At 38.8% G+C, this 15,911-nt stretch overlaps 2 protein-coding genes across 2 annotated transcripts; both read left to right on the forward strand.

Moving 5' to 3' along the window:
• Positions 1–1,376: 1,376 nt before the first annotated feature.
• Positions 1,377–2,020, forward strand: LOC308404329 (C-X-C motif chemokine 10-like; the record flags this gene model as incomplete). Its single annotated transcript, XM_080894358.1, has 4 exons — positions 1,377–1,454; positions 1,569–1,695; positions 1,780–1,860; positions 1,960–2,020. The coding sequence occupies exons 1-4, from the start codon at positions 1,403–1,405 to the stop codon at positions 2,018–2,020; spliced, it is 321 nt and encodes a 106-aa protein (XP_080750484.1). The 5' UTR covers positions 1,377–1,402.
• Positions 2,021–4,767: 2,747 nt separating this feature from the next.
• On the forward strand, positions 4,768–5,410 carry LOC308404191 (C-X-C motif chemokine 10-like; the record flags this gene model as incomplete). The annotated part of the gene is made up of 4 exons (XM_080894094.1): positions 4,768–4,845; positions 4,959–5,085; positions 5,170–5,250; positions 5,350–5,410. Exons 1-4 carry the CDS (start codon positions 4,794–4,796, stop codon positions 5,408–5,410), a joined length of 321 nt encoding a protein of 106 aa, XP_080750220.1. The 5' UTR covers positions 4,768–4,793.
• Between the last annotated feature and the right edge of the window lie 10,501 nt (positions 5,411–15,911).

Consider the following 15,911-nt stretch of genomic DNA (forward strand, 5'->3'; position numbering starts at 1 on the left):
TATTGTGACTTTAAATAAAGGTACCCTGACTTTAAAGCCTTCTGTTTCGTATGCTTGACATTTGTGGTATGTGATGAATTAGTAGTAGTAGCATGAAAGAGCATAGAAAAAAGTGTTTGTGTGAATGAGTGTTCAGATAGAGTAAAAAAATGCTATATAAGAACCAGTCCATTTACCATTTGGTAATCTCAGTCTGGTGAATACATTTTTGTAACTGGAGTGGCTTTCTGACATGAACTGCTGTGTTTTTATTGAGTTAGTTCGAAACTTTTACAATCTTGTTCATAGACACCACCACGTAAAATAAATTGCACGTGTAAGTGTTGCAATTTGAGGAGAAATTTATTTTAAGTGAAGAAAAGCTAAATTTGAGTGAACAAAATTCATTGCTGCGTGCAAAAAATGTATTTCTGTGTTTGCTATTATCCATACACACACAATAGCAGCCCCTGTCACTCAGTTTTTGCACTTGTGCTCTCAATATTTCTGCCTGTGCGCGCTCAACTCTTTCTGTACACCGTTATATTTGTGCCACAAAACCAGCCAATCACAGACTTGGATGAAAAAAAATCTGATTGGCTGTTTTGGTCTCCAATCAGCTCGAAATGACAAAATGCAATATCCCAGAATCCATTTCGTCCAAAACTCAAACGAGGCAGTGGCGGAGGAACACAGAGTGGCGGAGTTTGAAATATTACTCTTTCCGGGTCACAAAATAAACTTTTAAGATATTTTCATGCGAGAATAGTGCTGTGTAAACTTCAAATATTTGCTTGATTTATCAAGACATCACATATTTGCATAAGTGCTCCCAAAAACAAAAACCAGGGGGGGAAGCCTTTCTGCAGGATATTTGTTTTCTTTAATCCTAAGCCTAACAAGAACATTTGAGAAAAAAGAAAAAAGAAAAAACCTAAACAGACAAAGTGGAAGGCCACAGTCAGAGGTCAGCGTAATCACATAGATCTACATAGCTGAGAAAATCATTTTTGCTGTTTTTTTTTTATTTTTTAAATCAGATCTCACATTAAAAATGCAACTGGAAGCTTTATGGTGATAGCTAAAGTGTAAGGGATAGCAGTGTACAAAACAGTTTAAATTAATATATAGTTGCTTTTGTCATGAGCTGTCTTATTAATGTCATTTATGTACCTAAAAGATTTCCCTCTGTAGGCATTTTTTCAATAGCTGCGATTCTCGGAAACAGGCTTTGCAGAGGGGAAAAAGAAGAAGAAAGTGAAAGGCATTCTGGAAAGTGAAATTAATGTTGCAAAACACCTCTTGGAGGTGGGGCCACTTTGTGCAGGCAGTGTATATAAGCGTGCTGCTTACTGCTTCACAGCATCAGGAGCCATACTCAAGACAGAAACGGTGAACAGCGGATCTGCCTACAGCCACAACTATGAACTCAGTCACTGCCTTCGTTGCCTGCCTGCTTATCCTAGGTGCACAAGGTACTGTGAAAATCGTATTTTTTTTCCTTCTTTGTTTCTTTTTTCCCCTTCATCCTGTTTATGGATATTTTGGCTGCTGATCAACAGGTAATGCTCTTGTCTTTTCCTACACAGGACAACCAGCCAGCAAATCTAATAAATGCAAGTGTTACAGTTACATTGGCAGGATCAGCCCAAAGCTCATCAAGACTGAGCCAGTGATACACTACCCAAGTATCTTCTGTCCACATACAGAGATCATGTGAGTCCACAAGATGACCTGAGGTATGATTCTGCTGTGTTCTCCAGTTCCTTCCTAATACACCTCTTTTTAAAAATCTTTCAGTGTTACCACAAAAGCAGATATGAAGAAGTGTGTGAATCCAGAGTCCCCACTTGGACGACACATTCTAAAAAATCACAACAAGTAAGCCAAATTCAGAATGACACGCACGCACAACTCTGTGAAGATGACAAACTAAAGGTCTGTGTTGCTTGTCACTGATAATCTCACTTGTTTCTTCAGGCAAGGGAAGAAAGGAGCTGTAAGCACCACGACTGCTGGTCAGAGTACTGCTGCAATCTAAATAAGACACTGCGTGACGAACACGCTGCACTCCTACTGCACAGCAGAAGTGACACCTGGTGTTGAACTAAAAGGACTCATTCAGTCTCACCGGAAATACAAGACAATCAATATTCTTTATGATTACTCTGCAATTTTTGTTCCCCTTGCGTGTATATATATATATATATACACATTAATATATATTAATATATATATATAAACATATGTATAGTCTAGACTTGAACTTCTTACATTTTTGTACATATGCTTTTTAAATAATAAAATAAAACCTATATGACGGGACTTTCTGTTCTCCATGTTTTGCTTTGTTTCCTGTGTACCTGTGTACCAACACAAGACAAACTAAACTCTTACACATGATGTTTTTTAATCTGGGAAAAATGCAGTGATCAATCCATATGACCTTTTTATGATGCAAGTGTAGCAGTTATGGTTTTAAAATTTGAAATGTGAGCCACCAGATAAGGGATCTCTACTAAATCAGGGATAGCTGCATGAAAGAAATACAAGGCAAACCTAGACTTCAGAAAAATAATTGAGGCAATTCATTTACATGGGATCAAAATGTGACTGAGACAGTGATGCAAAGAATGAAAAATATTACACCAGAATAATAACAAGATGCAGCACGATGGTTAGTACTGTTACCTCACAGCAACAGCAGTCCTTCTGTGGAAATCTAACCGGAAATCTTACTATTTTCTATTAGTCTTTTTGTTCACTTTTGACTAATTAGTGGTGTTATGAAGGGACACTGTATCAGCTGAGAACCATAGCTAAATTAAAGCTACTTGTATTGCTTATGAAGAGTGATCCATGCATATCAAATACTGGAGTAATACAAGTCCTTGCACATAGAGCTGTCACATACCTTCAGGTGTTGCCTACAGTTGGTTCATATGCTGAACTTGTAAACAGAAAAAACTCAACAGTTGCACCTGATGAAATACATACATTTTTAGACAGTGAGATGACTTTCAATTTGAAGATGCAACTTCAACTATTTTGCTGGTAATAACTAAAATGAGCAAAGAAAACCAACAGCCTATTTATGCAAGATAATTCATATATATATATATATATATATATATATATATATATATATATATATATATATATATATATATATATATGAAGAGATAATGAAGAAATGGCTCACATACACAGCTTCTGAATTAACTTGATATTTCATTTCACAATATATAGGCTAAACTTTCTCAACAGCCCCCTTAAATGTAAGCTGAGAGTGTGCACAGTATAAATAGTTTTATTTCAAATCTATTTTGCTGACACACAGAGTCAACACTGAAAATTGTACAACATTAATGAATTACTATGTACTCGCTGTGTAGTTCAAAAGTACAATGTTTATTGTGACTTTAAATAAAGGTACCCTGACTTTAAAGCCTTCTGTTTCGTATGCTTGACATTTGTGGTATGTGATGAATTAGTAGTAGTAGCATGAAAGAGCATAGAAAAAAGTGTTTGTGTGAATGAGTGTTCAGATAGAGTAAAAAAATGCTATATAAGAACCAGTCCATTTACCATTTGGTAATCTCAGTCTGGTGAATACATTTTTGTAACTGGAGTGGCTTTCTGACATGAACTGCTGTGTTTTTATTGAGTTAGTTCGAAACTTTTACAATCTTGTTCATAGACACCACCACGTAAAATAAATTGCACGTGTAAGTGTTGCAATTTGAGGAGAAATTTATTTTAAGTGAAGAAAAGCTAAATTTGAGTGAACAAAATTCATTGCTGCGTGCAAAAAATGTATTTCTGTGTTTGCTATTATCCATACACACACAATAGCAGCCCCTGTCACTCAGTTTTTGCACTTGTGCTCTCAATATTTCTGCCTGTGCGCGCTCAACTCTTTCTGTACACCGTTATATTTGTGCCACAAAACCAGCCAATCACAGACTTGGATGAAAAAAAATCTGATTGGCTGTTTTGGTCTCCAATCAGCTCGAAATGACAAAATGCAATATCCCAGAATCCATTTCGTCCAAAACTCAAACGAGGCAGTGGCGGAGGAACACAGAGTGGCGGAGTTTGAAATATTACTCTTTCCGGGTCACAAAATAAACTTTTAAGATATTTTCATGCGAGAATAGTGCTGTGTAAACTTCAAATATTTGCTTGATTTATCAAGATATCACATATTTGCATAAGTGCTCCCAAAAAAAAAAAACCAAGGGGGAAAGCCTTTCTGCAGGATATTTGTTTTCTTTAATCCTAAGCCTAACAAGAACATTTGAGAAAAAAAAAAAAAGAAAAAACCTAAACAGACAAAGTGGAAGGCCACAGTCAGAGGTCAGCGTAATCACATAGATCTACATAGCTGAGAAAATCATTTTTGCTGTTTTTTTTTTATTTTTTAAATCAGATCTCACATTAAAAATGCAACTGGAAGCTTTATGGTGATAGCTAAAGTGTAAGGGATAGCAGTGTACAAAACAGTTTAAATTAATATATAGTTGCTTTTGTCATGAGCTGTCTTATTAATGTCATTTATGTACCTAAAAGATTTCCCTCTGTAGGCATTTTTTCAATAGCTGTGATTCTCGGAAACAGGCTTTGCAGAGGGGAAAAAGAAGAAGAAAGTGAAAGGCATTCTGGAAAGTGAAATTAATGTTGCAAAACACCTCTTGGAGGTGGGGCCACTTGTGCAGGCAGTGTATATAAGCGTGCTGCTTACTGCTTCACAGCATCAGGAGCCATACTCAAGACAGAAACGGTGAACAGCGGATCTGCCTACAGCCACAACTATGAACTCAGTCACTGCCTTCGTTGCCTGCCTGCTTATCCTAGGTGCACAAGGTACTGTGAAAATCGTATTTTTTTCCTTCTTTGTTTCTTTTTTCCCCTTCATCCTGTTTATGGATATTTTGGCTGCTGATCAACAGGTAATGCTCTTGTCTTTTCCTACACAGGACAACCAGCCAGCAAATCTAATAAATGCAAGTGTTACAGTTACATTGGCAGGATCAGCCCAAAGCTCATCAAGACTGAGCCAGTGATACACTACCCAAGTATCTTCTGTCCACATACAGAGATCATGTGAGTCCACAAGATGACCTGAGGTATGATTCTGCTGTGTTCTCCAGTTCCTTCCTAATACACCTCTTTTTAAAAATCTTTCAGTGTTACCACAAAAGCAGATATGAAGAAGTGTGTGAATCCAGAGTCCCCACTTGGACGACACATTCTAAAAAATCACAACAAGTAAGCCAAATTCAGAATGACACACACGCACAACTCTGTGAAGATGACAAACTAAAGGTCTGTGTTGCTTGTCACTGATAATCTCACTTGTTTCTTCAGGCAAGGGAAGAAAGGAGCTGTAAGCACCACGACTGCTGGTCAGAGTACTGCTGCAATCTAAATAAGACACTGCGTGACGAACACGCTGCACTCCTACTGCACAGCAGAAGTGACACCTGGTGTTGAACTAAAAGGACTCATTCAGTCTCACCGGAAATACAAGACAATCAATATTCTTTATGATTACTCTGCAATTTTTGTTCCCCTTGCATGTATATATATATATATATATATATATATATATATATATATATATATATATACACACACATTAATATATATTAATATATATATATAAACATATGTATAGTCTAGACTTGAACTTCTTACATTTTTGTACATATGCTTTTTAAATAATAAAATAAAACCTATATGACGGGACTTTCTGTTCTCCATGTTTTGCTTTGTTTCCTGTGTACCTGTGTACCAACACAAGACAAACTAAACTCTTACACATGATGCTTTTTAATCTGGGAAAAATGCAGTGATCAATCCATATGACCTTTTTATGATGCAAGTGTAGCAGTTATGGTTTTAAAATTTGAAATGTGAGCCACCAGATAAGGGATCTCTACTAAATCAGGGATAGCTGCATGAAAGAAATACAAGGCAAACCTAGACTTCAGAAAAATAATTGAGGCAATTCATTTACATGGGATCAAAATGTGACTGAGACAGTGATGCAAAGAATGAAAAATATTACACCAGAATAATAACAAGATGCAGCACGATGGTTAGTACTGTTACCTCACAGCAACAGCAGTCCTTCTGTGGAAATCTAACCGGAAATCTTACTATTTTCTATTAGTCTTTTTGTTCACTTTTGACTAATTAGTGGTGTTATGAAGGGACACTGTATCAGCTGAGAACCATAGCTAAATTAAAGCTACTTGTATTGCTTATGAAGAGTGATCCATGCATATCAAATACTGGAGTAATACAAGTCCTTGCACATAGAGCTGTCACATACCTTCAGGTGTTGCCTACAGTTGGTTCATATGCTGAACTTGTAAACAGAAAAAACTCAACAGTTGCACCTGATGAAATACATACATTTTTAGACAGTGAGATGACTTTCAATTTGAAGATGCAACTTCAACTATTTTGCTGGTAATAACTGAAATGAGCAAAGAAAACCAACAGCCTATTTATGCAAGATAATTCATAATTTTATTGAGGAGGGTTATATTGATTGGGTCAAATTATTGGGGTGGGTCATAACCCCCCTAAACCACCTTGGAAATTACGCCCCTATTCGTATTGCATATACAGGGGTGCAAAAAAGTATTTAGTCAGCCACCGATTGTGCAAGTTCCCCCACTTAAAATGATGACAGAGGTCAGTAATTTGCACCAGAGGTACGCTTCAACTGTGAGAGACAGAATGTGAAAAAAAAAATCCATGAATTCACATGGTAGGATTTGTAAAGAATTTATTCGTAAATTAGGGTGGAAAATAAGTATTTGGTCACCTCAAACAAGGAAAATCTCTGGCTCTCACAGACCTGTAACGTCTTATGTAAGAAGCTTTTCTGTCCCCCACTCGTTACCTGTATGAATGGCACCTGTTTGAACTCATCATCTGTATAAAAGACACCTGTCCACAGCCTCAAACAGTCAGACTCCAAACTCTGCCATGGCCAAGACCAAAGAGCTTTCGAAGGACACCAGGAAAAGTATTGTAGACCTGCACCAGACTGGGAAGAGTGAATCTACAATAGGCAAGCAGCTTGGTGTGTGTCATGATCCAAGCAGCCAGGAACACACAGGCACAAATGTAATCTTCAAAAAATGGGTTTTATTATACCCCCAAAAATAGTGATGGGACGTTCTGTATCGAGGCTTCGGAGCGTGTGTCGAGTAATGGAGGGGGCGTTTCCGCGAAGCGCGTATCGAGGCTTGCTTCATTTATGGGAGGAGCTGAAAATGATGACGTCCGAAGCCTCGCTGCCCGGCTGTACCACGTGACTGGTTCATGAAGTGGTTCGAACTTTGCCGCGAGATATGACAGCGATATAAACCCCTCAGACTTCATTCAAAAATGTGGGTGTTTGATGGAGAGTTGCGGTTAGTGAGAGTTTGGAGACCGTATGGAGGTTTATGAGAGTGAGGAAAGTCAGGAGAGAATGGAGCCAGCTAAGAAGAGGAGGATGTCCTCCCCTGTGTGGGAACATTTTGATCTTATTCCTCCCAACAAGGTATTTCTACAGAAGATGTATTTTCATGATACTGATGGTGCAATACAATTTATGTTGAGCTGTCTTGACTTTTGTACAAGGTGAAGTGTTTGCTATGTGCCAGGGAGCTGGGATATAACAACAACACCTCATCCATGCTTAGGCACTACAGAGCTTTGCATGAGAATAAGGGGAACACCAATTGTGGAGCAAGACCAGGTCAGCCATCAAATGCAATGATAATATAGCATGCCGTAATGTTACTAAATGATATAACAATATTATACAACTGTTATAAGTTACGTGTGTGATATTTATATTTGTGCTTTATCTTTATTGTCTTTCCTCAGGAGAACAATCTCAAATAGATGAAGACCTGGTCAGCATGGTGATTGAGGACTCCCAGCCATTTAGCATTGTGGAGGACAAAGGATTCAAAAGATTTGTTAAATCATTAAATCCTAGCTATGTTCTCCCCACTAAAAAGGTCATAAAAGCAGTGAAAATTTAGTTTTTACAGAATAAAATGTGAACAGGCAGGACTGAGGCTCAAAGCCTCAGTGTGTAGCTGTCCATACCTCAACGTTACAAAAGCACAACCACTGTCCACACCCCAACCACACCTCACCTCACAGTAAATGATCATTTCCATTTCAAGCATTTCCAAATAATCATTTCCCATACTGCCAGTATAAATATACACAGTATACTGCCATCACTACAATATACATGTTTTACACACTCCTTTTGTTGTTGACATTTACAGGCTGTGTGCAAAATGCCACACTCTTCAAATTCATGCCAGCTATTATTTTTACGTCCAGTAGGTGTCCTGCTAGAGCAAATGAAGCTTCATGAAGCTTCGCGTTGGGGTGAACCAATTGGATGAAAAGCTTCAGTGCTTCATGGGGCTTCATCTACCCATCACTACCCAAAAAGGACAAGATGATTACAAAAATTCAAGATATCAAAAATAAAGTTTTTAAGAACCAAGTGGGCCCGTAAAAGAGGTTAACATAACATAACGCTACTCAAAAGTCACTTAACAAAAACATAACTCAACAAACTGACCTGCCCAAATGAGAAACAGCTCCAGTTATATAGCAAATGAATAAACCATTATATACACCAAAGGTGAAAACTAAAGAGATAACAGCCAACCATCATTCAAGAAGAACCCCATTCCCCCTGCATGATCACAATAGATGGTTCAGTCCACTTTATTGGCTTCTGCATTTAAACCAGCTCCACCCTCAGCCTCCTCTTTCAGCCAAACCAGGAAGGACTGGAGCGGAGGTCAGGTAACTCAGAAAGAGCAGAAATATAATCAATATAACATATACCTATATAAAATAACAAACAATGCAAAGCAAAGTCTATGCCACCATTTGGGCTATAGCTTAGTGCTGTCATGCATTACAGGTAACTCAAAATATCAAATTAGTTAACTTATGATCACAGAAGCTTTAGAGCATAACGTAAACATAAGACAAAAGACCACATGAATATTACCTAAGTATCTCAGTTGTGTGGTTGCATGCATCCATCACAGTGTGAAAAAATCAACTGTGGGAGCAATCATCAGAAAATGGAAGACATACAAGACCACTGATAATCTCCCTCGATCTGGGGCTCCACGCAAGATCTCATCCCGTGGGGTCAAAATGATCATGAGAACGGTGAGCAAAGATCCCAGAACCACACGGGGGGACCTGGTGAATGACCTGCAGAGAGCTGGGACCAAAGTAACAAAGGTCACCATCAGTAACACACTACAACGGCAGGGAATCAAATCCCGCAGTGCCAGACGTGTTCCGCTGCTGAAGCCAGTGCATGTCCAGGCCCGTCTGAAGTTTGCCAGAGAGCACATGGATGATACAGCAGAGGATTGGGAGAATGTCATGTGGTCAGATGAAACCAAAGTAGAACTTTTTGGTATAAACTCAACTCGTCGTGTTTGGAGGAAGAAGAATACTGAGTTGCATCCCAAGAACACCATACCTACTGTGAAGCATGGGGGTGGAAACATCATGCTATGGGGCTGTTTTTCTGCCAAGGGGACAGGACGACTGATCCGTGTTAAGGACAGAATGAATGGGGCCATGTATCGTGAGATTTTGAGCCAAAACCTCCTTCCATCAGTGAGAACTTTGAAGATGAAACGAGGCTGGGTCTTCCAACATGACAATGATCCAAAACACACCGCCCGGGCAACAAAGGAGTGGCTCCGTAAGAAGCATTTGAAAGTCCTGGAGTGGCCTAGCCAGTCTCCAGACCTCAACCCCATAGAAAATCTGTGGCGTGAGTTGAAAGTCCGTGTTGCTCGGCGACAGCCCCAAAGCATCACTGCTCTCGAGAAGATCTGCATGGAGGAATGGGCCAAAATACCAGCTACTGTGTGTGCAAACCTGGTAAAGACCTATAGTAAACGTTTGACCTCTGTTATTGCCAACAAAGGTTATGTTACAAAGTATTGAGTTGTATTTTTGTTATTGACCAAATGCTTATTTTCCACCCTGATTTACGAATAAATTCTTTACAAATCCTACCATGTGGATTCATGGATTTTTTTTTCACATTCTGTCTCTCACAGTTGAAGTGTACCTCTGGTGCAAATTACTGACCTCTCTCATCATTTTAGGTGGGGGGACTTGCACAATCGGTGGCTGACTAAATACTTTTTTGCCCCACTGTATGTATGTATATATATATATATGTATATGTATATATACGTATATATATGTATATATACGTATATATACGTATATATATATGTATATATATATGTGTATGTATATGTGTATGTGTATGTATATGAGTATGTATATGTGTATATATATATATATGTATATATATGTGTATATATATATGTGTATATATATGTGTGTGTGTGTGAAGAGATAATGAAGAAATGGCTCACATACACAGCTTCTGAATTAAATTGGTATTTCATTTCACAATATATAGGCTAAACTTTCTCAACAGCCCCCTTAAATGTAAGCTGAGAGTGTGCACAGTATAAATAGTTTTATTTCAAATCTATTTTGCTGACACACAGAGTCAACACTGAAAATTGTACAACATTAATGAATTACTATGTACTCGCTGTGTAGTTCAAAAGTACAATGTTTATTGTGACTTTAAATAAAGGTACCCTGACTTTAAAGCCTTCTGTTTCGTATGCTTGACATTTGTGGTATGTGATGAATTAGTAGTAGTAGCATGAAAGAGCATAGAAAAAAGTGTTTGTGTGAATGAGTGTTCAGATAGAGTAAAAAAAATGCTATATAAGAACCAGTCCATTTACCATTTGGTAATCTCAGTCTGGTGAATACATTTTTGTGACTGGAGTGGCTTTCTGACATGAACTGCTGTGTTTGTATTGAGTTAGTTCGAAACTTTTACAATCTTGTTCATAACAGACACCACCCACATTAAAAATCTAAAAGTAATGTTGAAATGAAATGCGCAAACCCACTCTAAAAAATAATTATAATTAAAACAAAATTGCAAATGAAAAATAAAAAAAATAGCTCAGTAGGTTGACCATTCGCCCCATGATCGGGGGTTCAAATCCACCAAATGGCTACCATGAGGTACCCTGAGCAAAGTACCATCCCTACGCAGTGCTCCCCGTGTGCTGGATTGGTGGCTGCCCACTGCTTCACTGAGTGAATGGGTTAAATTCAGAGAGTAATTTCCCTACAGTGGATTAATAAAGTATACCAACCCATTGGCATTCTGGAAAGTGAAATTAATGTTGCAAAACACCTCTTGGGGGGTGGGGCCACTTGTGCAGGCAGTGTATATAAGCGTGATGCTTACTGCGTCAGATGATAAAACCCATGTGACGAGACTTTCCGTTTTCCGTGTTATGCTTCGTTTCCTGTGTACCTATGTAAGACACATTACATACACATGATGTTCTTTAATTTAGGGAAAGAATACAGTGATCAATCCATATGACTTGTTTATGATGCAAATGAGCAGTTATTGTTTTATTATTTGAAATGGGATCTCTACCAATTTAGTGATAGCTGCATGAAAGAAATACAAGGCTTCTATACAAGGCCTAGACTTCAGAAGAATAACTGAGGCAATTCATTTACATGGGATCAAAATGTAACTGAGAGCAGTGGCGGTCCTAGCCTTTTTGGCGCCCTGGGCGAACACTCCCTCTGCCCCCCCCCCACACACACACACACACACACACACACAAAACATATTAAGGATTGTACATTAACAAAAAACTGTTGTACACACACACACATGTGAAGAGAGAGAGAGTATGCATAGTATACAAATGGACACCAAACAGCCATCGTAATTCGTCATACAATTAGAACAGGGCAAATCAACAATTAACAATGACTAATTAATATTAAAATCTGTAATATAATGTATTGTTTGGAGTTTAGTCTGTTACTGTTGCTATTTTTACCATTTCTTCTTGGAGCAACTGTAACCCACATAATTTCCTTAGGGATTAATAAAGTATTCTGATTCTGATTGTTTCAGGATGACCTGCCATTATCCAATGACACATCTGCTTACCTGTATCTTTTGCTCGTTTCTCCTCCTCTTCTTTTCTCTTTTTTCTAAACTGAGCATCTGATGGCTTTGAACTTTTCTTGTCCATCTTCCATTGGTTTTAATTTTGCACTCCAGTATGAACACCCATCCCTCAACCCGAGGATCACCACAACATGACCTAATAGACCTACACCTTAGTTCACAGATTCACTTTGTCTAGGGTTTATTTCTGGGATTTCACACAACCCAAGGTTCAAATCATGAATACATAATGGGCTTGGATTTACAACATTATAAATGAAATGTGCTCTATTTGGAAGCAGCAGGTCTCCCTCCCCTTTCGACAGGTTGTGTGTGAGACTTTAAATCAACAAACTGTAAATTTTAAATTGTTATTGATCCCTTTACCCCGAGTCATAAAGTGTATATTTATTTTCTTACTCTTCTTATATATATATTATTTGTTTACTTGCACTGCTGTAACTGGAGCCTCGTCGTCTCGTCTCTCTATATACTGGACTGTATGTAGCGGAGATGACAATAAAGTTTACTTTGACTTCAGCAGCAAGCAGGCGCACCGAGGGTTTTCGCGCTCACTTTTTGTGTACAGAATTTCAAAAAAACATCGGTGCAAATTATAAGTCTGTATTATAATGTCTGGTGTTTTCGTGTTTGTTGGTTTGTTTTTATTTTGCGAATTGATTATTATTAGATGCTGCTCCAACCAGCCAGAGAATCCCCCGCCGCCCTGCCCTCTCCTCCCCGTGTCGGAAGCAGCAGGAGGGTGCCCTTACCCCCAGCAAATGGGCGATAGAAAACCGATCGGTGCCTGTGCCATTCCCTGGCTGACGTCGGGGCAGCATGAGTACGAGCATTTTTTTTTTTTTTGCCGATGCCCGTGATGCCACCCCGGGCAAACCGCCTGTGTCGCCCGTATCTAAAACCGCTACTGACTGAGACAATGATGCACAGGATGAAAAATATTACACCAGAATAACAACAAGGTTCAACACGGTGGCTTGCCTCACAGCAAGTAGGCTCAATTCCACCATCAGGCTGTGTGAAGTTCGCATGTTCTCCCTGTGCTTGTGCGGGTTCTCTCTGGGTACCCCGGCTTCCTCCCACAGTCCAAAGAGATGCAGTTAGTGGGGTTAGGTTAATTGGTAACTCTAAATTGCCCATAGGTGTGAATGTGAGTGCGAATGGTTGTCCGTCTCTGTGATGGCATGCCACACATGGTAAGCTCCACACCTCACCACTAGTTGATTCACTTTAGTTTAATTTACAGTCACTACTTTAATATATTCTACTTATTGTTCAATATTGTTTCTTTATTAAATATATTTATTTTTCCATACACCTTCCAATGTTTATATGGCGTGCACACATATTAACACTGCAAGGTCAAAGTTCTGTTTTGTTATATTAATACATCTTTCTTTGTTTGGGTTACCTGGGGTTTGGCTTCTCCTCCTGTCTGGCAAAAGGTGTGGCAAACGGCTTGGAGAGCTGAAGTATCACTGACAGCTAATTGGATAAAATCACATGCTTCATTGCCTGGGGGTGTTTCATGTTTGTTTAATTGTTTTGTATTAGTTGGTTATATGGCAGCCATTTTGTTTTCCCCCGTGTGTTTCATTCGGTTTAGCTAAACCAGTATTTAAGTTCCCCCTGTGTCATTTCAGGAGGTCAGGTTGTCTTATTGTTGCACACTTGGATTAAAATAAATTGAAACCAGTGTGGCTTTGTGAGTTCGCCTTTACTGCATCTGCAAATATATACATTGACATAGCACAACGTTACACACTTTTGCAGTCTCACACAACTCTTATAGGTGCACTGCCTTATGGGTAGTCTTTAAACTCAAACTCAAATCACTAATATTTCTTACAGTGTAACAATGAAATAAACATAAACAAAAGATAGTGTGATCCACCAGTCAATATCTGCTGTGATTACAGCCCGGTACAGGTATAAATCCACCAAAAGCGCTACGAGGTTTCCGCACAAACTAGCTGCTAATCGTTAGCGTCACGGCTAATTCACATCGCTACCAATAACTTATACACTAATGACACATAGTGGGGATTAACGGCCAACTTTCCCACATTCTCTGCAACCCCGTGGACTCATCTGTAGATACATTTTAAGTTATTTACCATCTTGTATCTGCTTACCTGCAAATATATACATTGACATAGCACAACTTTACACACATGCAGTCTCACACAACTCTTATAGGCGCACTGCCTTATGGGTTATGGCTGGGCTTATTTACTCCCGCTAGAGCTGCTCATTTTAGGGGATACTCTCTCTTGTGGTGTAACGGAGGAATAACTACGCTTCCTGGACTATGTCATTTTTGGAGACTGGGGCACACATTATTTTACCACAATCAAAGAAAATACACATTTGAACAATCAGACCATTTAACTAACTATAATATTGTAACTAAAGATTATGGGGGGGGGGGGGGGGGGGGGGGGGGTGTTCTGTTTTGTCCACAATGTCTTTCTTGTCCTTACACTATGTTTGTTTGAGATTTTGTTAATTGTTATCTTGAGTTTAGTCTATTTAGTTGACCTCTTTTATTGGCCTGCCTGTTTAAGTTTTGGCTTTGTTAAATATATCTTTAATATTTTTTTGAATTAAAACACCTGTGTCCTTTATGCTTTACTGCTTGGTCCCTGACAGTCTCTCAGCCCTGTGACAGACTGGTGACCTGTCCAGGGTGTATCCTGTCTCTCGTCCTAAGACAGCTGGGATTTTTGGAACAGATTGGCTGGAGTTTAATAACCCATTGGAGCAGTGTTTGGGGATTTGTTCAAGACCTGTAGAGGCAAGAAGTGTCTTTGCTTCACTCAGCAGTGATGCAAGGTTGTCCAATGTTGACTCTGGGGAGAAGGAGACAGTGATGCCATCTTGGGAGACCATGTACCCTCCAATCATTCATTCTAAAGATTTCCCACTAGAGCAATCATGATGACACACTATTCTCAGCCAGTGAGTGAGTTGTGATACTTCCATGTAAGAGGAACATATCCAGGTGTTGTTAAGGGGCTAGAATCAGACAATTGTTTTCTGAGAAATAAAGGGCTTGTATTACTCCCTTCCTCTAGCCCACAGTTACTCGCCAAAACAGCAAGGGCCCTTTGTGGTCACACAGTGAATGGGGAACATTGATTATGAGGTGGTATTTTCAGACAAGGGTGGCACCACACAGGTGTATCACCTCAATCTCCTCAAAGCTTGGAGAGAGGCTGAAACTGCTTCTCTGGTGATTCTGATGAATGAACATTCCTATATTCCACATGTAGTGTAAGTGACATGAATGGAAATGAATACATTGTAAAAAGTAACATTTTAAACAAGAGAAGCCTGTAGAGAATTTAGAGAGCTCATCTAGGAAAAGCAAATTCTTTACATCACTTTCTCATGCTGTCAACCTCATTGCCACATCACTGGTCCATCCAGTCATCTTTCTGTCCATCTTCTTCAAGCCAATCAGCCTCCACTCAGCGTACTTTTAATCTCACTGCTCATCTGTCATTCTCGCTTGCAGATGTCTTTATGCAACCCACCTCCTCCCCTACGTCCCAATCCCCCTTTTAAGGTGTGGATTAAATGCCTTCTTTTTCTACATTCATGGTCTACATAAATAGATCAAGCTGAGTATATTCATTAGAATTACAATTTAGACTGAAATAAATTTTGTATTCGCATATACTAATATAAATTTGTTACATTAATATAACATTTTGTTATTTTTACAGAAAAAATGCTAGTAGAAATGTTCTAGAATGATTTACTTTTTGCTTTCTTACTCATTTCAGAGCCCATACCTTTTTACTTT

The sequence above is a fragment of the Rhamphochromis sp. 'chilingali' genome, assembly GCF_963969265.1.
Source record: "Rhamphochromis sp. 'chilingali' genome assembly, chromosome: 10".
NCBI classification, from domain to species: domain Eukaryota; kingdom Metazoa; phylum Chordata; class Actinopteri; order Cichliformes; family Cichlidae; genus Rhamphochromis; species Rhamphochromis sp. 'chilingali'.